Below are 21,802 nucleotides of genomic sequence, written 5' to 3'. Positions count from 1 at the left end.
CAGCTCAAAAGCCATGTCAGAGTCAGATTTGGGTCCTGCTGGCCATGCCCTGTTCTGCATCCCTCTGACACCCTCCTGGTGAGCTGGGAATGGACCCAGCCCTGGTGAACTGGGAGTTGATCCAACCCTGGTGAATTGGGAATGAATCCAGCCCTGGTGAATTGGGAATGGACCCAGCCCTGGTGAACTGGGAACTGACCCAGCCCTGGTGAACTGGGAATGAATCCAGCCCTGGTGAATTGGGAATGAATCCAGTCCTGGTGAACTGGGAGTTGATCCAACCCTGGTGAACTGGGAATTAATGCAGTCCTGGTGAACTGGGAGTTGATCCAACCCTGGTGAACTGGGAATTAATCCAGTCCTGGTAAAGTGGGAATGAATCCAGTCCTGGGACCTGGCCAGCCCCAGCCGGAGGTGACATCTGCAGAGGTGTCACAGCCCGGGTCCCACCCTGGCTCTGGGCTGGACCCTGCAGGATCCCAGTTCCAGCTGCAAGAGCCACGGGAGAGGAGCTCAGGAGGAAAAAAGGTGTCACTGATTCTGCATCTTCAGTTCTGCCTTGTTTATCAAAGTTAGCGTTTTTCTGACTAAAAGGCACTTAGATTTAAAAATAAAAAAATTACAGGCTACGAGGCAGGGAATTAACCCTGTCGCAGCCACAGCAGGACACGGAGTGTTTACATTTGGAGTTGCTGCCTGCAGTCAAACCAAATGCCTTCTGTGGGGATGATCGGTGGTGCTCGCAGCCCCTGCCCCCCACCCTGCACCAGGACTGTCACTTTTAACCTGCAAAACCGTCCTTTTCCTGCCTCCCCTCCCCCGGGAATACAGGGGGGGAAAAAAAGAAAAAAAAAAAAGAAAAAAAAAAAAAAACAAACCACCAAGAACAGTTTAGAATTTGCCCAAGCCAAATACACAGGTTAGGTGGATTAGAGCAAACTCGGGTTGGCAAATCCCAAGGGGAGCAGATGTTTCGTTTGGCGTCTCTGCCCGAGAATCCCACACCATAAACATCCCATAATCCAGGGGAGACGGAGGGATCCGGCAGGGGAGGGCGGTGGGGAAGGCAATGCTGTGTCTTTAATTTTCTTTTCCGAGGGAAGCGAAGTCTGCAGAGCCATGACAGCCTCACTTGTTCAGCCTCTAATGCGCGTTGGGTTTTCTCCAGTGGAGGGCACTCGGTGTTGCACAAACTCCAGCCTCGGCACCAGCCAGCTCCGGAGCATCATCGCTCTCTGGAAAACCTCGGAATTAGACGAGAGCTGCCTCTCAGCACAGCTACGAACCACTTTAAACCCGAGCAGCTAAATGGATAAAGCGAGCCTGCGGGGCTGCTAGAGCGGCGGAGCACGGGAGGCCCTGGCTGCTCCGGGAGCCGGACGAGGATGGATCGCGGTGCCCGGCAATGGCAAGAGGCAGCAGAATGAGGGATGCCAGGCGCCGGCAGAGCCCTGCTCCTTCCTCCCGGACAAGTTGGTTCGTCTCCATCGCCTGCTCCGGCTTTTCTCGCCGATCGCCACTTAACGCCGCCGGTTCTCCGATGACTTCCACAATGGCTCTCAGAGCTTAGAGTCCCTCCCTACCCCCCCACACTCCCCCCATCCTTCGTCCTGTCTTCCCCACCCCCAACCCCTTCCCTTATCCTTTCCCTTCCTCATCCCCAAAATTCTCGCTGGTCCTCTCCGGGGAACTTTGTGGGGTTCCTGGCGGGCACGCTGGATGGCGGCGGGGCGAGCGCTGTGACATGAAGATGCTGATGGTTTAAAGCAAAGGAGCCGGTTTTGGAAAAGAGAGAGAGAGGCAAGAGGGGGGGAAAAAAAGGGGGGAAGAGAGAGGAGAAAACAGCTGGAGGAAGGCGAAGGAGGACGTTATTGATGACAAAAGGATGGGTGAGTGAACTTTTGTGGTTTGTTTGCTGGCACAGCTGCAGCTGCGGGGTGGATTTTGCAGCTGGATTATTCGCCGGTGGCGGCGGGGGGGCACGGGGAGCAGCAGCCAGCGGCGCATTCCGCTGCCAGGTGACTCACGGCACTTGCCGTGGCATCTTTAGCCCTTTCTCCCCCCTCCTGGCACACACACACACCTTTCCCACCCGCGGGTGGGTTCCTGCCCCGAGTGGGGGGCTGGCCTGAGCAAAGCCCCTGTGCCGCCCATCCCCGCACCTGCACGGGCGCCGGGAGCTGCGGCTGTGCCCGACACCCCAAATTCCTGCCGGCTTCGCCTCCCGACCCCCCGGCACCATTCGGGCTGGCGTTAACACTTCGCAGGATGTGGGAAGCAAAAGGGAGGGAGGGGGGAGTTCTTTCTTGCATATAGGTGGTTTTGAAGAGGCTGAAAAGATGCCCCTGGTACCTCTGCTACATTTCCAGCAGTCATTTGCCAGTCGGGGTTTTTTTGGAGTGTGACAGGTTTATTCTCCTCCTTCCTTCCTTCCTTCCTTCCCCCCTCCCCAGCCCCCGAGTCTGTAACAGCCAGAACATATTTCTATAGCTGGCTGCTGCTGGCAAAGAGAACGGAGCAAAAAAATGAGGATTTAAATTACAAATCTACCCATTAAAGTGGAAGGCAGGGGCATTCCAGAACAGGAATTATTTTTGCAGATTGCCTCTTGGTTTAAACTTGGATTAAAGACCTGCAGCACTGGGTTGATTTGTGTGTGTGTGTGTGTGACAAATAATAAGTGATTATTTATCAAGGAGATATAAGCCCTTGAAATATTTCCTGTTGGAAGAATGCATTTTCATTCTCAGCAAGACTGCAACTCTGGAGGCAGCAGCCCTAAAATTATTCCAGGCGTGCAGATGGGTGTTGGGGGTTCTGACACCCCCTCCACGCCCTCTCATAATTATTCAGGATTCTATATATTCAATTATTACATATGTCCTCACAGCCAGCATTGCTGCTGTGTGACAAACATGATATCTTAAAGGCAAACCCTTAAAATCAATCAGGAGAGGGGAATTGAAATAGAAATATCCCCCTTTAAACTTTCTGGGTTTGCTGCTATCTAGAAGAGTTGGGGTGGGTATTTTCATCATCTACTGGATTAATTCAAATTAATAACTGTTTAGGTATTCACAGCCATATGTGGATGAGCTAAATGAACATGGGTTAAGGCAGTGGTTCATTTGAGAGGAATACATCTTCTACCTTTACCTGGCATTGGGGTCCCATGCCAGCATTCCTGGTACACTTCTCTGTGTGGATGAACTTTGTTTCTCTGCATCTATTCTTGTATTTTAGGTACATAAAACTCATGAGTTTTACTTAAACCTACTCTTAAACCTGAATCATTCAGTGCAAAAAGTAAAACCTTTACTTAGTGCTTTATTTTACAATAAATACAGTTTATAAAGGTGGATCAGACTTCAGGAGAAGTAGATTTCACTCCTTCTGGGGTAATTTTGGGGGGATTAGACTTGCAGTTGCTTTCCTTGGGGAACAGGTTGAGCAGCACGTACGAGCAGAAGCTCTGGCTCATTTCCTCTCCAGCACTATGGAGCATCCAGCACAGTGACTTGACAAATATGTTTATTGTTCAAAGCTCAGCACGGAGCGCTGAGGACACCCCAGCTCCTCGGGGAGCCGGGGGACAGGAGCACAGCCGGGAGGGAACAGGTTCCTGCTGCTCCTGCTGCTCCCTGAGCCCCACCAAGGGGTTCTGCTGGTGGAGGGGCAGGAGACGTGGCCAGGCAGACCCTCCAAGGGCGGCGATCCGCACCACAAAGGGCCGAGGCAGGAGGCAAACAGGTTGTCTCCCAAATCCCCACTGGGCTCAGGCTGTCCCCGAGCCCCCCGTGACGTGGTAATCCGGTAATTTCTCTGCCAGCCTCTTCCAACGGCCCTTTTTCCTCTCGGATCTTGCAGGTTTCCATGTAATCAAGCAGCGGGGAGGCTCCAGGGTGCTGCTGGGGCTGCTTCCCCTGGCGCTGCTGGCGGGGCTGGCGGGCGCGCAGCGAGCCTGCCCCAAGAGCTGCCGCTGCGACGGCAAGATCGTGTACTGCGAGTCGCACGCCTTCCGAGACATCCCCCACAACATCTCCGGCGGCTCCCAGGGCTTGTCCCTGCGCTACAACAGCATCCAGAAGCTGAAATCCCACCAGTTCGCGGGCCTCAATCAGCTCATATGGCTTTACCTCGACCACAACTACATCAGCTCCGTGGATGAGGACGCCTTCCAGGGGATCCGCCGGCTGAAGGAGCTGATCCTGAGCTCCAACAAAATCACCCACCTGCACAACAAGACCTTCCACCCCGTGCCCAACCTCCGCAACCTGGACCTGTCCTACAACAAGCTGCAGGTGCTGCAGGCGGAGCAGTTCAAGGGCCTCCGCAAGCTGCTGATCCTGCACCTGAGGTCCAACTCGCTGAAAACGGTGCCCATCCGCGTTTTCCAGGACTGCCGCAACCTCGACTTCCTGGACTTGGGCTACAACCGCCTGCGGAGCTTGTCCCGCAACGCGTTCGCCGGCCTCTTGAAGCTGACGGAGCTCCACTTGGAGCACAACCAGTTCTCTAAGATCAATTTTGCCCACTTCCCGCGGCTCTTCAACCTCCGCTCCATTTACCTGCAGTGGAACAGGATCCGCTCCATCAGCCAGGGATTGACGTGGACCTGGAGTTCCTTGCACAACTTGGATTTATCGGGCAATGACATCGCGGGGTTAGATCCCGGCACCTTCCAGTGCCTGCCCAACCTGCAAAAGCTGAACCTGGATTCCAACAAGCTCACCAACATCTCTCAGGAGACCATCAACACGTGGATCTCGCTCATCTCCATCACTCTGTCCGGGAATATGTGGGAATGTACTCGAAGCATTTGCCCCCTGTTTAATTGGCTTAAGAACTTCAAGGGAAATAAGGAGAGCACCATGATCTGTGCAGGCCCCAAACACATCCAGGGCGAGAAGGTGAGCGACGCTGTGGAAACCTATAATATCTGTGCCGAAATCCTGGTGGTGGCTACAGAAAGGCCCTACCAGGCTCCCAAAACCCCCCAGAGACCCGTGTTCATCCCCAAACCCACCGTCTCCAAACTGGAAAGCCACCAGCCGACATCTGCCACGCCGAGCCCTTCCGCAGACATCCCGACGCCCGCGGTGGAGCCGGAGTACGAGCATGTGTCCTTCCACAAGATCATCGCGGGGAGCGTGGCCCTCTTTCTCTCCGTGGCCATGATCCTGCTGGTCATCTACGTGTCCTGGAAGCGTTATCCCGCCAGCATGAAGCAGCTCCAGCAGCACACGCTCATGAAGAGGCGCAGGAAAAAGGCCCGGGAGTCAGAGAGGCAAATGAACTCCCCTTTGCAGGAATATTACGTGGACTACAAGCCAACAAACTCTGAGACCATGGATGTATCCGTTAATGGATCTGGGCCCTGCACCTACACCATCTCTGGCTCCAGGGAATGCGAGGTATGAACCATGATCCTCCTAAAACCATTTCAGCTGCTGGGAAGGAGAGGTAAATGTTCGAAGCTCTTGAGGTATCTCTAAATATTAGAAAGATTAATGACATTTTGTTGGTTTTGGTTTTGTTTTTTTTTTTTTTCCTGCGTTGGGGTTTGCTCTATAGAGGGTTCTCTCACGTTAAATGACAACAGGCAGGGAAGGGATGGTGATTATTTTGAATAATTAAGACTTATTAAAAAAGCGATTAAGTTGGAGTCAACAACTGTGATAAAGGCATCTGGAGTGTTGTTCTCCTCCTGTTTGCACCCATTTGACGAGCTGTGGCTACAACCAAAACCTGTTTTTAATGGACTGGTAGATACAGAGGAGCTTATGAGCCTTTTCTGGTTTAAAACTAAATATGAAAACCTCTTTTCTCCAGATCCCACATCAAATCTTGAGGGGGTTATGGCCTATTTAATGATAATGCCAGAGATTTCCTGCATTTTTGATCTGGTTCAGGAGCAAACCAGGGGACAACAGGACTGCAGCAGGATCTTGGAGTTGTTTTCCTGGAGCAGCAGGAACACAGAGGCTCCTCTGGACACGAGCCTTTGTCAAACAGCACATTAGCAAATATCTGGGTTGGGAGAAGGGGATTCTTGGAGGGTTTAATTTCATTTCAGTGATCAGGAGAGGCTTAGACAGCCCTGCTGGAGTTGATTTCCACAATCTTTGGGCTGTGTCGGGATTTGACTCAGCAACACGGGGAACACAATCAGGAAAAGCTCTCAGCACTTTTCTTCTGCTGTCCAGCTTTGTAAAGAAATTCCAGATTGCTTTGTTGCTCTCCTGGCAATGACTCCACTGCTGTGGATGCAAGGAATGGGTTTGCTTGGAACACTGATGCTTATTTAGAGCTGGTAAAGGAGGATTTGCACAATTCCATTGCAGTCCTGGTCACTTAATCCTGCTCGTGATTCGACCAGGTGGATTTTGCTGCCTTGGTTGTGGATGTTCTACCTGAGAGTGTTTGACGTGCCTGTTGGAGTTGATTCCCACCCCTTTGTGCAGGCTGGGATTGGGAATTGTGGGCCTGGCTTTGGCACCCAGGTGCTGTGGGAGGTGTGGTGAGGATGAGCAGAGGGGGCTCTGCAGTTCTGGGATCTGGATTGTTGGAACCCAATGTTTTCATCCTCTGACAATGGGGCGCCCACGAGAGGTTTCATATTTGGCACCTGAAGTCCTCAGGTGGTTTTGGACTGTGGAGTTTAAGGGGAAGGAATTAAAATGCAGTGATTTGGGGTTGCTTTCTCTGGAGCAGTGCTGTCTTCAGAGCAGAAAACCACTTGCCATGTCCCTGTTGTTGCTCCAGGACAATGCAGAATGAAGGTGTGAGGTGTGGTTTGTTCTCTGTTACCAGCACAAGTGGAAAATGAGTGATGTTCAAGTTATTTTGAATTTCCCCTGGCTGTCACAAAGAGCATTAATCTGGCCTGGAAGGCTCTGTCCCCATCACACTCAGGTTTAACACCACTGAAGTTCCACTAGCTTGAGTGAAACGTTTAATTTACTCCATGGTGGGAAACAGATGTGCACGTGATAACTGAGGACCCAGGTAATGACACCACCCTCCCTAATGCCTTTGGGACCACAGAAGACAGGCATGATGTTTGGGAGCCTGGAATTTGGATAATTCAGCTTGCAGCAGGCAATTACAAGGTTCAAGAGTCCTCCCATGTGCAGCAACACGGGGTCAGCGTGGTGGAATTCCCCCAGTGGCCGTGGTTGTTACACACAGCATTAAACACCAGGGGACCCCAGCTCACCTGGCTTCCAGGTGCTGTGGCAGCACCAGAACACTTTCATTTGGATTAAATTAAACTTTACAGGACTGGGTGGGGGGGTTTTGGTGCCCTGGGTGTAAATCAGACTGTGCAGGACGCCCCAGAGCCATGCCTGACAGGTCACCCTGTGTTTGTGTCCTTATTGAACATCCAGTGGCTCTTTACACGCTGTTAGAGACTAATAAAATATAGAGAATAATAAAGACTTCAGGAGCTGGAAAGCAGATCATTGGAGGCACATGTAGCAACCCAAAGCCCCCACTGAAATCCTGTCTTCAGCTTGGATTTGACATTCTGCGTCTCCATAGCTACAAGGTTCCACTTGTAAAAGGAGAGATATTCATTGTACAGCACTTAAAAATGGTAAAAAAATCCCTTGTAGAGTCATCAGCAGTGGAAAGGGTTTGTGTTTGCTGAAAAAAAAATAGGAAATGGAACCTCTCTTTATTTCCTAATTCACCCGTACTTGTGGAAAACTATTATTTTGTGCAGGTGTGATGCAGCTCAGGCCCATCCTCCCCTGGGGCTGCCTGGCTCATTCCCTGTGCTCAGCCTCAGGTTTCTCCCAAAAATAGAAGGCCTCAGAGGGGAGAGGAGTGCCTGGATACCTGTGTGAGGGCAGGCAGGCTCCAGGACTCATTGATTGATTTTGCTTCCTTTAGCAGTTGATTGATTTTTACTTCTTTTAGCAGTATTTTCCAAAGCATTGTCTGCTTTCATGTGTTCTCCCGCCGTGCCTGGGGGCAGCTGAGGGTGCAGAAATGGTGTAATTTTGGGAAAGGGTGATGGATCAGTTCCATTTGAACTGGGAAAGGAACGAGATCAGACATTTCTGTGCATGGTGGGGTGGGGTTTGAGCAGAGCTGGTGCCTTCACAGGGGTCATCTTGAGTGTGGAAGCATCCAGCTCATCTCATCCATAAACCACTCATTTTCCATGGCAGAACTGGGAATAACGCGCTGAGGTATTTCCACAGGTTCTTTCCTCCACGGCAGCTCCAGGGATATGGTGCTGGTTTAAAATTCTACGAGGTTTTGAGCATTCAGCAGGTGCCCAGGAGCAGCTGTGCTTTGTGGGGCTGCTTTTCCCGGTCTGATTCAGGAATGATTCCTTGTGCTGGGGGAGGGAGCCAAAGGCAGGCTGGCTGCAGACAGGAGTGACTTTGGCAGCAGTGGGATTATAATCACTGACACCTGGCCTGTGCTCCTCTGTTTAGTCTCTTGGCAGGGCTTGCTGAAATAACTGGATGCTCTGATTTTGGCTCTGACCATCCAGTTAGCAGAGTGCTGCTCCCTCAGCCTGCGATTTGCTTTGTGCGTCTCCCTCCCTCTCACTTTCCCATTTATTTGTACATTTGCTGGAGATCTGGAAGCTGTAAAAAGGGATTTCATAAAGCCAGCTATGGTGTTCTGTATTTCATGCATATCACACTCGCAGAAGATCTGAGAATGGCTCGCTGGAAGGTGTTGTGGGCAGAAGGAAAATGTTTCTGTCTCCTGGAAGGTCACTGCTGTCCCCTTTGCCAGGCTGGCAGGGACAAAACAAACAGCAGGCAGACAGGTGAACAGCTTTTTAGTGTGAACTGAGTGCTGTGAGGTCGCTTTTTACACCTCTCCTTCTCCATGTCTGCCCGTATCCCGTGGATAAACAGCACCTGCTCCTGCTCAGGGACAGCTCTGCTGTGCTCTCCACAGGAGTGACAGCAGGGCTGGGTGTCACTTGTGCTCACACCTTTTAAACCAGACACACCCAATCACCTCCAGCTGGAATTCTGCTCCTTCCCCTCTCCCTGCTGGGAAGAAGTGCATCGATAAAGGAATTAAACATATGCAGGCTTGGTGGGCAGCTGCAGACCACCTCCTGAGCCTAATTTAAAGGGAAATGTTGACATGCTGGTTTTATTATTTATTTATTAAACATCGTGGGGCTGCTTGGAGCAAGAGGATAAACCAGAATAGTTTCCATCTCCAGAGGGGGTTTAGGGTGAGGCTCCAGTTCTGTAACTCATGGGGGTTTAGCCTGAGCTCAGGGGGATTTGGGACCTCATGGGAGAAATCACTCAAGGACTGGCTGAATTTTACAGTTTTAAAAATTCTTTTAAGGGCAGTTGACGGAATCTGTGGTATTTAAATGATCCAGAGATTGTAAAAGTCTCTGTCTGTCAGCCCCCTGCCAAAGCAGAAGCCATAATTGGTCTGTGCTGGTTTCCAGGTTGTTTATTCTGTTGATCTCTCACATGTTCTGCTGCCCTGCCCAGCTCTGTCCTGCAGGGCAGCGTGTGGGGCTCTGCCCTCAGTGGGATGTGACAAACATTAAATACCAGAAACTCCCTGGGCTGGATTGACAAGAACGTGCCAATATCTGTCACCTACGTTGGACAGTGTGTCCCCAGCCTGAACCAACAGAAAAATGCCAACACCACAGTGAGACATGGAGGGCATGAAGAAGGAGAAAAAGGACAAGGCACACCCAATTTCCTCCAGCTTGTCCCCTTTGGACCCCTCATCTAGAATCCTAAAATTTTACTTTTGCACCCGTGCCACACTTAATTATTACTTATATCAAACCCTCAGAGCTGGTAATTGATCCTGTAAGACTTAAAACTCTTTTCCATGGACAGAGATCACAGCCAGTGTCTCTGGGGGCTCTGTCCAGGGGGTTCCTGAGCCCTGCCAGGGTCCCAGGGCAGCCAGGGCAGCCAGAGGGAAGCTCTGGATTCCCACAGGCAGTGGTTGCATTCTTTTGCTCATCAGCCAGAGGATTTTGAGAGGAATGCTGAGCAAGGACCCCATGGCTGAGGAGTGAGCTCACCAGAGCTTGGGGAATGGAAAAGGAGTGATCCCACAGGTGGGACATTGCCAAGAGGTTCCCTGGAGGTGAGGAGTGAGGAGAATGGGAGCAGAAACTCCTCATTAACCCTCTGTGCTCACTGCAGGGCCAAAGCACCTGGGCTTCTTTTCTCCGGTGGGGCTCAGGAGGATGAGTGCAGTTAACCAAACTGTTCTGCTCCTTCTGTGCTGTGCCTCCCCTCCTCTCTGTGACTCTGGAGCCTCAGTTTGTGTTGGGCTGTAAAGGGAGGGTGGATCAGCCCAAGGGAAGCATCTGAATCCTGGGTTTGTGTGGGGAGAGCCAGGAGAGGGGAAGGTGACAGTGCTGCTCCCCAGAGCTCTGCCCATGGGAGGAACAGCTCAGAGGGGGCTCAGAGAAGACACGTTTATAAATCATTAAATCATAAAAGGGTTTGGATGGAAGGAGCCTTTCCAGTGCCATCCCCTGCCATGGGCAGGGGCACCTTCCACAGCTGCTCCAAGCCCCGTCCAACCTGGCCTTGGACATTCCAGGGATGGGGCAGTTTTTACCACTCTGACCCTTTATTTGCCCTTGGCATTGCAAATATAACCCCAATCTAAGGGGAGGTGTGCTGGAGAGGCACCAGTGATGTAGCAAGAGATGCACAGGGGCAAAATTTCCCTGGGCTCAGCACTTGTAAAGTGTGAGAGTTCCCAAAGATGTTCCCAAAATGGACTGGCCGTGTTTCCGGCGGAGCTGAGCCAGCTGTGCCTCCTGCAGCAATTGAGGGCTGCAGATTTGGAAAGGAAATGCAGGAGGATGTGGAACACTTCTGAAACTCTTACTCCATGCTTCCTCTGGAGCCTGGCTGAGAGAGGAGCTCATCAGGAATTTGGGCTTGGGATACAGGTGCTGCTGAGACCTTGGAAGTGGATTGCTCTGGGATAATGCAGAGCTCAAAGGCAAAGGAAGGAGCTGAACCCACCTCTCCCAAATTCTCCTGAGCTTGGAACTTCCCTGAGCAGAGTCCGGGCTCCATTTGCTCCATTAGGTCTTGTCCTGAGGCTGACAGTTAATTAACAGAGCTCTGTAATTGCACTGTGGGTTCCCAGCCTCAGGCACAATGTCCAGCTGGGATCATCCTCCCTCTGCTTCCTCTTCGCCTTTTTTCCTGCTTCACCAAACGTTGCCACTTTCCACAGCCCTGGTGGTTGAAATTCTGCCCCGTGAGGGTGCTCCAGTGGAGAAGATGCTGCACTGAAGAGTTTGTACAGGAGAAATGACATTTGTTATTCCTGTCGCATTCCTTGGGAGGGATTCCTGCACTCCTGGAATTGTGACAGGTGCCCTTTTCCTGCTCCATCTCCCTTTTCCTTGCTTCCTACAAAAAGGCTTTGTGAGGATGCTGGAGCTCCTCCACTTTGTTTTCCATCCCTTGTGGGACTTTCTTTCCATTTATATTTTAAACTCTCAAATCTCATGAGATAAGGAACAGTCTCCTGATTTTTAGTGCCTACATCACATATTTTGTCACCTTAAAGAAAATCTCTTTGCTTTGAAGGTTCCCTTTTTTTTTTCCTCTTCTTTCACCAACACAATTTTATTCCGTTTCCTCTGAAATAAACAATAACAAAAAGAAAAATAATATTTGTGTGTTTAGGCTGTGGGGAAAACCAACGTGATCAATTTGACCATGATCCAGGGAGGCCTTTGATGCTGTGTCCTTGTACAGGTGTGTGTTTTGTTCATGGAGAAAACTGATTTTATCCTTGATTTTACCCTGAGATTTGCGAGTCCTTTAGTCAAATAAAACACTGAATATTTCCTGCCTGAACATTTCAGCTGCAGAAGGGTTGTGCCAGGAGAGAGAAACGAGCTGGCTGTGAAGTGGGAGGGGATGTGGCAGATCCTTCATGGCAGCAGGCAGAGCTCAAGAATTGCAGTGGGGTACAAAGCTTTGGGGCCAGTGCTTCCACCTGCTCCTGGAATAAATACATTATATTTATATAAATAAATGCGGGGTGGGAAAGGCAATCCTCATCTCCTACATTTGATAGGCAGTGAATGAAAGAATCATTTATGGAGCAGGAGGTTCTTTGTAATTTTCATTTCCCCCCATGTAAACTGTGGCTAAGATTTTTCTTCTCGTATGAAAGAAGTGGGATTTTCCTTTGTGTTACTTGAGTGTTGATCCAATCAAGAAGCAATTGATGGTGAAATACGGAAGAAATGGGATTTTCCTTTATGTTACTTGGGTGTTAATCCATTTAAAAAAAACAATAGATGGTGAAAGAAGGCAAGAATTATGTGAGTTTGGGCAGCAGCTGACAACTCCAGGTTTAATCACTGCATGGAAACACCAAAGGAGTAATTTATATTTTTTTTTTGCCTGGGAGAACAGGACACAGCAAAGAGGAAATGAGACCTGAAGTGTGATTTCCTTGGAGGAGGTGGCCAGGGAGTGGGGCGGCCCAGGATTTGGGAATGCTTTGGCAATATGCTGATTTTGGGTGCCCCAGCTCTCAGCCCAGGGGTGGAACAGCTCAGCCCAAGGTTAGCCCAAGGTTAGCCCAAGGTCAGGCCAAGGTTAGCCCAAGGTTAGCCCAAGGTTAGCCCAAGGTTAGGCACCAGGCCAAGGAAGGACCTGTTTGGCACTGAGTGCAAGGTGTCCATTTTTCCATTCCAAACCCCATTTTTCCAGGTTTTTCCAACGCACTGAGGGTGTCTTTGATGAGGACACTTGAGTTGTGTGGCTTTGCTCCTTTTCAGTCAGTCCTCACTAAAAATCAGCTTCTCCTCCCATGGGATGGCCTCGGAAAGCCCTGCTGATCCTCGCTGCTCCCATCCTTCACTGCCACAGCCTTTTGGATTATCTTTGGGCCATGATGGATGCGTTAAAAGGAACCAACAAGGCCATCAAATTCCTGCCCGGGTTCAACCAGCATTTGTTAATGTTCTAAATCATCTTGGGCCTGAAATGTGCTGCTTCTTAAATTTAGAAGGATGTGATTGCCTAAAGCCTCTCCATGTGTTAATTAAATCATCATAATTGTGGTTTCTGGAGACTGACAGGTTATAAATAGTTTTCCTTCTCCCCTTCCTGCAATAATTGGTGGGAATGACGGGCAAGCCAGGCATTGTTTAAGTGTGCCTCTGACACTGCTCTTCCCATTCCAACCCCATTTCTCTGCTGGGACTCGATTGTCCTGCAATAATCAGCAGTGTCATCCTCAAAGGCTGCTTAATTGCCAGGCACTTCTCACATTACAGGACAAGGAGAGAAGTGCTTTTCATCATGATCCCTTTAATTTAAGGATGGGAGGTCAGGAGGTCAGGAGCTCCAGAGGTCAGGGAAGAGGTTCGTGTACACATGATGCTCTGAATAAACACTGACATATTTTAGTCACCATTCTACCTCCATCTATCCTGTGTCATCCGAGATTTTGTGGAAATAGAAGCCTTGGTGTTCCAAACATCGCTTTCCTCTCTTGCTGCCATGGAACGGTTTGGGTCAGAAGGGACTTTAAATCCCACCCAGTGCCACCCCTGCCATGGCAGGGACACCTCCCACTGTCCCAGGCTGCTCCAAGCCCTATCCAACCTGGCCTCGGGCACTTCCAGGGATCCAGGAGCAGCCACAGCTGCTTTGGGAATCCCAGCCCCTCCCCACCCTCCCAGGGAGGGATTTATTTTTGATATCCCATCAATGAATCCTCCAGCCCAAAGCCATTAAAGGCAGTTTAAATCACCCAGACAGGTCCAGCTTGGCTGTGCAGTCACTGGGAGAAGGCAGAACCACCTGGTGGGATCACACCTGGTCTGGAAACAAATTCCAGTTACAGTTCAGAGGGTGGAAAAGAAAATGCTGCAAACACCGATCAAGACTTTGTACCCATCTCTCTGCTCCCCTTCTGATCCTCCCCAGCTTCCGAGCAGCTCTGCCTGGAGTGTGTGGGAATGAGGCAGGAAGGATGGGAATGGGAACACCCTCGGGCTGGCATTATGCATGATCCCACTGGGCAATTAGGCTCTGCTCCCCTTTAATGTGGGTCTGCAGCTGTTTGCAGCTCTAATTTGCAGAAGAACCTCAGGCTAGAGCTTGGTCTGCTGCTCTGGATCCTCCTTCCTCTTCCAATTATCCAAGGAAACCACACCAGTTCCTTGAGCTCTGGAGTGCTGGGACGTGTCCTGCTGATTGGCACAATACGGGGCTCTGCAACATTCAAGGATGTACACAACAGTAGCATCAAAAAGACCGGAAATTGAAATTGTTAGAAATGAAAATTTGTCCAGACAAATTGAAAATGGAAAAATAAAATGTTTATTTTGCAATCAAATTCTATCTAGCCAGCCACGAGGAAAGAACAGAGCCGAGCCTGGGGCCGGCACCAGGAGTCAGCCTCAGCAGAGGTTTTCCTCCATGCCCACACCTCCATCCTGGCACCAGCGGTTTTTATAGGGAAAATTCCACCTGAGGCCAAGATTTCGGCAGTCAGGCTTTTATTCTATTCAGAGTCCATAGGCTAATAAGATTTTCTTTTTTGGTGATGAGGAAGAACAATTCAGTGTCCGAAGTTGTTGAATCTCTTGATGAGACTTACGGGAACGCTGCATTCACACGGATCTGCCCGAGGATTTCCATGAGATCCATCTTGGGTCGTTTATGATCAGTTTATTATCAGCACCTGGGCGTCCATGTATCTCTCCAGCCATGTCCCATCTCCCATCTCCTGACCAGCCACATCCTTTTATTTGTAAATTGGGTACTAATATACACCAGGTTTCTCCTGCGAGGGTTGGGGGACTCCTAATACAAACGTGTATACTCCAACAAATATTCAATATCACATATATCACACTAGAAATGGCGCAAATTATATCTATTGCACATAACAAAATGGAATTTCTTCAGTTGGAAAAACTCCCCAAAATCATCGAGTCCACTGCCAAGGCCACTGCTGATCATGCCCTCACGTGCCACACCCACATGGATTTTAAATCCCACTGGGAATGCAGACTCCACCAGTGTTCAATGCCTGAAAACCCTTCTGGGGAAGAGATTTCCCCTGATATCCAACCTCACCCTCCCTCGGTGCAACCTGAGGCCGTTTCCTCGTGTTGGAGAAAAGTTTCTCCATAGGAAACTCAACCCTTCTTTCCAAGACTGGAGCGTGTCTGTCCTTGCTGTGAATTTGGCAGGCAGGAGGACCCAGGATGAGGCTGCAGGACTTGGGAGCTGCTGTCAACTCTGCTGTAAAGCGTTGTGAGCAGGCACAGATCCCTTCATCACAAACTGTCGCGCTTCAAAAGAAGAAAGCAAAGCAAGGTCATGTTGACTCTCATTAGTACCTGAGCATTGAAGCCAGTCCTTGAACCTTTGAAAATCCCTCCTGCCTCTCTGTCCTTGCCCTCCCCTCCACTTTCTGGGGTGCCCTGCCTTTCGCTGCTGCCTCTGTGGGGGCTCTGGAGCAGGGTTGGGGTTTGGCTGCTGCTGCAGCATGAAAGGGAAAAGCATTGTCTGGAGCCTCCAGGGCCTCCAGCTGCGCCTGTTTTGTTCCTGCCATAAAAGCCAGTCTGAAGAGCTCTGCTTTGTCTTGGGCAGGCATTAGCACAAGGCTGTTTAGTGCTTTTAAAACCCTATCCTATATTCAGATGCAACAGAGACTGACTTACAGCCACTCAGGTGCTGCCTCATCCCCGGAGTGAAATCGAACGATTTCAATGGAAATTTCGCAGCCATTTCTTCCCCCTGAGTTATAATTTTCTTTCTCAGAGCCTCTAAATCACACGTTAGGCTGCTGGCTTTAAAAGCCACATCAATGTCACTTGTGAAGGCAAATGAAGCCAGAGCGTGGTTTCTCTGCAGTGGGAACACAAATTGTACAAATCAGAAAACGAAGGAGCCCACTGGCAATTTTGAATTATGAGAAAGTTTTATTTGAAAACAAAATCTATGGGTATTTCCTTTGGTGCCATTGCTTTGTTGAATATATTAAGGGTCCCAGCGTGCATAAATTCCTCAACAATCTGAGGAATTGATTAACCTCTCTCTATTTATGATTAGCTTCCAAACTGATTCTATTAATTTTCAAGAGTGAGGTCTGGACGCTGTAGTTTTGCTGTAAAAGGTGAGGAACTGGAATTAATGTTGTCTCAATGAGTTTTGCATGGAGCTGATAAAGAAAAGCAGGGAAAAATTTCCTATTTCCTTGGTATTTTGCCATGAGCCTCATACATGTATTGGTGTAGTGAACGTGTCCCTGCCCATGGTAGGGCAATGGCACTGGATGGGCTTTAAAGTCCTTCCCAACCCAAACCATTCCAGGATTTTCTGAGTCTACATAAAAAAATGGAAATGGGGCAGAAATGGGGCAGAATTGGGGCAGAATTGGGGCAGGTGGGTCTTTCCCACCTTGTCCATCCACCCAACTTGAGAAATTTCTCTGTTTGCACCACCAGCATTTCTCTGCACTAGAAGCTGCCTCCAGAGAGTCACTGAGGACTCACAGAGCAAACCCCACTTCCCTGATAATTTCTTCCAAAGGTTAATAACCTCCACAGCACGAAATAACTTGTCCAGCTGCTAAAATCATTCCTTTCTGCAGCATGGCATTAAGCTGGTGTGGGAGGAGGATGAATCTGGGGTTTAATTCTTGGCTCAGGGGAGCTGTGTGTGTTCCCCAGCCCTGTGGCCACAAACCCACGTGGAGATTTGCACATGGGAACAGCCCCTTCCTGCCCCTCAACAAAATCCCATTCTGATGGAATAATTCCAGGAAAATTGACATTTATCCCTGCTGCTATAAGAAATTCCCAACTTGGCTCTACTTCTGCTGCTCCTTTCATCCTGTTTTGAGCCAGCCCACGCCTCGTGCTGCCTTGTTCCCAGGTTTTCCCTTCATGGATTTGCTCCTCAGCTCTCTTAGACCAAAAAACAGAACCCTTTGTGAGCCCATGACATCTCCACTTTCTCTCCATGGAACATTGACCATCATCTTGAGAGGACAGCATTTTGGATGTTTTTCCATGCTATGAAATGTCATTTAAGGTCAAATACCATTTAAATACCACTTAAAGTGGTGCAATCTATGTTCCCATTAAGGTGGAAGCCACCAAAAGCCTCATGCATGCAAAAATCACTGTAACCCAAGCTCAGTAACCTGTTGTTACATTCTCAGATTGGTGGGAATTCTGGAAGTTGTTTCCTTTCCCATTCAGAGCAATTTAACAAATTATTAAATATTAGCTGTCCAAAAACAACCTGAAGAAAAGACTTTTTCACCACCCAGACCCCAAAGGTGGGGAGGTTTTGGCCTCACCCACATGGAATTTTGTGGTCTTGCTTTTAATCTCCTGTTCCAGTGGGGATGAATGATGATTATTTAACTCCATATCCATAAAAAACAGGCTCTGGAAGGATCAGGTTTATTCTGGAATAAGTATATTAAAGAGCTTCCATAAATTTAGCATTTTGGCTGTTAAATGAGGGGAAAATGAAGGTGTTTGTCAAAGACCCCAAGCCTGGCCTGTCCTGCAGAATTAACAAATTCCTGGTTGTGGGGAGTTCATTAAAAATCCTTGAGGAATCCAGCAATTGATCCAGTTTTATTTCCCCCTTTAATGTGGGATGAGAAACTGCTGAAGGTGAAGCTGATGTCAGAGGACTGAGATTTCTTGTCTCTGTAAGCCAAAACCAGACAGGTTTTTGAAAATCTTGTTTTTAGAACATCTCTTTTCCCAGAAATATCCCAGGATTTTGACCCCCCCATTAAAAAAGCAAACCTGCACACTGGAAGGTGGCTGTCCCCAGGAAAACCCAACCAGCCACGTCCCTGGAGTGTTCCCATGGCTGGATGTTTCTGTGGATGATTTCTGACTAGAAAATTTCACTTTAAATAAATCCATAACAGTTTTAGCCAGGGCTGCTAAAGAGGGAGCTGGATATGCTGAGTTTTCTCTGCCTCCTTCCTCCCAGCAGTGGATAAAATTCCTTCCCCTTGGGGATGGATCCTTCAGACACAGAACATTTCTGTAAAATAAATCTACCTTTTCATTTGAGCTAGAACAGCAGGTTAAATCACCACTAAGGAGAAAAACCAAGATCCAATAGGACAAAAAAAAAATTATTCCCTTTGAAAATGTGTCAGGTAAAAAAAAAAAAAACAGAACAGATTTCTCTTCATTCCCAGCAAGTGTTAAATCCCTCCTTCACCAGGGGGTGGGGAGTGGCAGGACAGGTTTAATCTTTACTATTAAAAAAAAAAAAGGAAAAACCTTTTGAGTGATTTAACTATTCCATGCTCACGGTTTCGAGTAATTATCAGTATTAACCCAAATTAGCAGCATACAGTTGAATTCAGGTAAAGGAAATAAAATAAATTATAAACTGTCCCAGACTGAAGTAAACAAAACCCATATAACCCCCATAACATTTCTCCTACCCCTTGTTTTGTAATTGTGTAGTTTTTACAGTCCACCTCTGGCTGGTATTTTTTCATCCTGACCTGATGGCCAGGCAAGACAAGGTAGGGGCTGGCCTCAATTCAAACTTAGAGCAGCAATTAATTAGTGGCTGTGTGTACATTCTGTAAGTGGCTTAGGAAGCACTGGTTAAACATTGATGAATTTTAAAGCAGGATAAGCACATAAATAAGAGGTCACATGTGATTTCTGATCATTTCTTACAGCGTGTATTAATTTTTTATTAATTCTGGAGAGCTGTTTACAAACTGCCTGGCACCAGCTGCAGTCAGAAAGCAAATAAAGCCCTCAGAAAAGGAGGGAGACCTCACAGAAACACTTCTCTCCTCCAGGGATGAACCTCTGAGGGAATAAAACACGGGCTGGAGCTGCTCCCAGTGGGTGCTGAGATTGAAAATGGGACCGTGGGACCTCTGGAGCAGTCCCAGCCTGGAAGCTGGTGTTCAAAAGGTCTCCTTTGGGATGTTTTGTGGTATTCCAGACTTTTTAAACACAGGAGAAGTGTGGTTTGAGCTACCTCGAGGTCAGAGCAGTCATGAGGGGATCCCTGTACACGAGCACAGACTTGCCTTACTAGGAGTTGTAAAGTTACACCTTCAGAGCAAGGAGATTCCCTCGATCCTGGAGGTGAGAGGTGACCCTGGAGATGACAGCTTGGGCTGTCAGAGCCACACAGAAATCCCTGAGTGTCTTCTTGTTCTTTGCACAAAACCATGGCAGAGTTCTTACATCCCCACGGGGGAGGCAAGTGTGGGAGCCTGGGTTTATATGGAGGAAGAACTGGGACTGGGAGAACCTGGAGCCACTGCAAGACCACCATTCCTGCCCCAGGTGGAACAAACCCTCTGGAGAAAGAATTGGGAATGAGAAAACCTGGAGCCACTGCAAGCCCACCATTCCTGTCCCAGGTGGAACAAACCCTCTGGAGAAAGAATTGGGAATGAGAAAACCTGGAGCCACTGCCAGCCCACCATTCCTGCCCCAGGTGGAACAAACCTTTGGGGGAAAAACTGGGAATGGGAAAACCTGGAGCCACTGCCAGCCCATCATTCCTGCTCCAGGAGGAACAAACCCAGCAGAAATGATGCGTGTGAAGAAGGAGTTGTCCTAAAATCCCCAGCTGTGAGTGGCTGAGTCCTCTGGGACTGTGTCGGGAAGGATGTGCTGCTCCCAGATAACATGCACCACTTGTCCCGTGAATCCCAGAGTCTTTACAAACCTTCCAAAAAGAGAAATAGAAAAAAAAAAAAAAAAAAATCCTCTTTTCTGTCTTTTTTTCTTTCCCGGATCGCTGTTGATGCGCTGGGATCCCACTGGGAGCCCTGCTCATGGTGTGGTGTCCCTGGGCATCAGCTCTGCCTTTGTTTCAGAGCTCTGCAGTATTTCCCTTCTTTCAGGGGGGCATTTTCTGTCCCCTCTCCTTGCGCTGATTGCAGATTTTGTGGATGTAAGGGTGGCTTTGTTTCCATTGGAAAGCCTTTGCTTGGGACCATTTCATCCTCAGCTTGGAAGCAGACAGTGGCAGGAACATCAAACAGAGCTCTCCGTGCCACCTGTCTCCCTGCCAACAGGCAATTCTCATCTTTTTATTTCATGTATTTCCATCCCTCCATCCATTTGATGCTTTATCTGAAGCTTTTCTATCCTCTCTCCCCCCCATTTCAGTGGCAGGTGTTTCTTCCCCATCTCTGAGCCTCAGCTGATTTCTTCAGGGAAGGTCCTTGAACTTGCCAGGTTTCTCGGCAGGAAGGATCCTAACAAAGGCTGCTGCTCTGGTGCTGTCCATTTTTATCTTTCCCAGAGGCACTTTGGATTGATATTTCCCTCCTTGTGTTCTACAAGGCCATTTGAAATTTTTGAGCAGAATATCACTTTATTCCTAAAAGGTCTGATCATCATTTCCCTCCTGTTGGAGGGATGGTTTTTCTTTCCATAACAATAATTTGTATTTACTGGAGGGTGGTTCACAGGGGTTCTGCTGAGTCCAAGCTGTGTTCCAGAGGCTGTTCCACACCTTGGGATGTCCCTGCTCCATGAGCTGGGCATCAGCAGAGCCTGGCTTTGTGTCACCGTGTCCTGGGCTCAGGATCCATCCTCTGGCCTGGAATGGTTTGGGTTGGGAAGACCTCAAAGCCCACCCAGTGCCACCCCTGCCATGGCAGGGACACCTCCCACTGTCCCAGGTGCTCCATCCTGGCCTTGGGCACTTCCAGGGATCCAGGTGCAGTCACAGCTGCTCTGGGAATTCCATCCCAGACCCTCCCACCCTCCCAGCCAGGAATTCCTTCCCAAAATCCCATAAAATCCTACTCTCCATAACTTTGAAGCCATTCCCAGTGTCCTGTCCCTCCATCCTTGTCCCCAGTCCCTCTCCAGCTCTCCTGGAAGGGGCTCTGAGCTCTCCCACCTGCAGAACCTCCTTTTCCTTTAAAAATCACCAGGCTGGAAGATTTCTGTGTCTTTTCACAACTTTTTCCACTTGTGCCATTAACCAGAAGACCTTTGGCCTATAAATTTCAGTTTTATAATCTTCTTTCTCATGTAGAGAATCCCCTTGGAGCCAATAAACTTTGTAATGGCCTCAAACCACACATCAGAACCAGGATTTACCCACTTTAAACTCTTTTTTTCCTTGAGCCAAGCAGATAACCAGTGCCTCCAGTGTGTTTCCCATTTTGGAACTCACTTAGTCCAAAATTTACCACAGAGCTTGGTCCTCTGGAATATATTCTCACCCAGGACATCTGGGAATGAGGAATTGAAGAGGGATCCACTATTCCCCTTCACTGGAGCTGCTTTAGAGCACAAGCATGGAATCCTGTCCTTGTTTCTGCATGGAATTCTGCCTGGCCTCATCTCTAAACTCTCCCCTGCCTCTTACTGGTGCTACTGGTGGGTCTCTTGTTGCACAAGAGGAATTAGCAAAGAACATGTTTTTGGTCAATAGAGAAAACTCCTTCTGTTTATTCTTCTTGTTTTTTGTTTTTTGTTTTTTGTTTTTTGTTTTTTTTTTGCTGTAAAATGCTGAAGCAGATGCATCTGGACCAAACCATCTGCTGCCTATCACAGCTCCTGGATATCCCACACGTGGGGAAATTGCTTATTGATCCAGCCAAGTGTGAGCAAGTAAGGAAACCATGGAAATATTTGTGTGTCCAATGGACGCTCTCAGGGCTGCAATCGAGTCTTGCCTGGAGGGCATCAGCTTCTAGGAAAAAAAAAATCAGTTATTTGGGTAGGAAATATATAGCTTTAATGAAAAAAATACTTGGAAAAGACAGACAGTGTGCTTAA

The 21,802-nt window shown here is 48.8% G+C and overlaps 1 protein-coding gene across 2 annotated transcripts in view; it reads left to right on the top strand.

Annotated features, from left to right (window-relative positions):
• The first annotated feature begins 1,090 nt into the window (after window positions 1-1,090).
• Window positions 1,091-21,802, top strand: part of LRRTM4 (leucine rich repeat transmembrane neuronal 4) — a 171,875-nt gene continuing 151,163 nt past the window's right edge. The window contains exons 1-2 of one of the 2 annotated variants that reach the window (XM_031506737.2): window positions 1,091-1,889; window positions 3,868-5,414. In XM_031506737.2, the coding sequence (XP_031362597.2) occupies window positions 1,886-1,889; window positions 3,868-5,414 (1,551 nt within the window). In that variant the 5' untranslated portion in view covers window positions 1,091-1,885. Of the gene's footprint in view, window positions 1,890-3,867; window positions 5,464-21,802 lie in introns of both variants that reach the window. The other variant, XM_031506738.2, reaches the window with a different exon arrangement.

The sequence above is a fragment of the Lonchura striata genome, chromosome 32, assembly GCF_046129695.1.
Source record: "Lonchura striata isolate bLonStr1 chromosome 32, bLonStr1.mat, whole genome shotgun sequence".
In the NCBI taxonomy this organism is placed as follows: Eukaryota; Metazoa; Chordata; class Aves; order Passeriformes; family Estrildidae; genus Lonchura; species Lonchura striata.
This window is presented reverse-complemented; position numbering and strand designations above follow the sequence as displayed.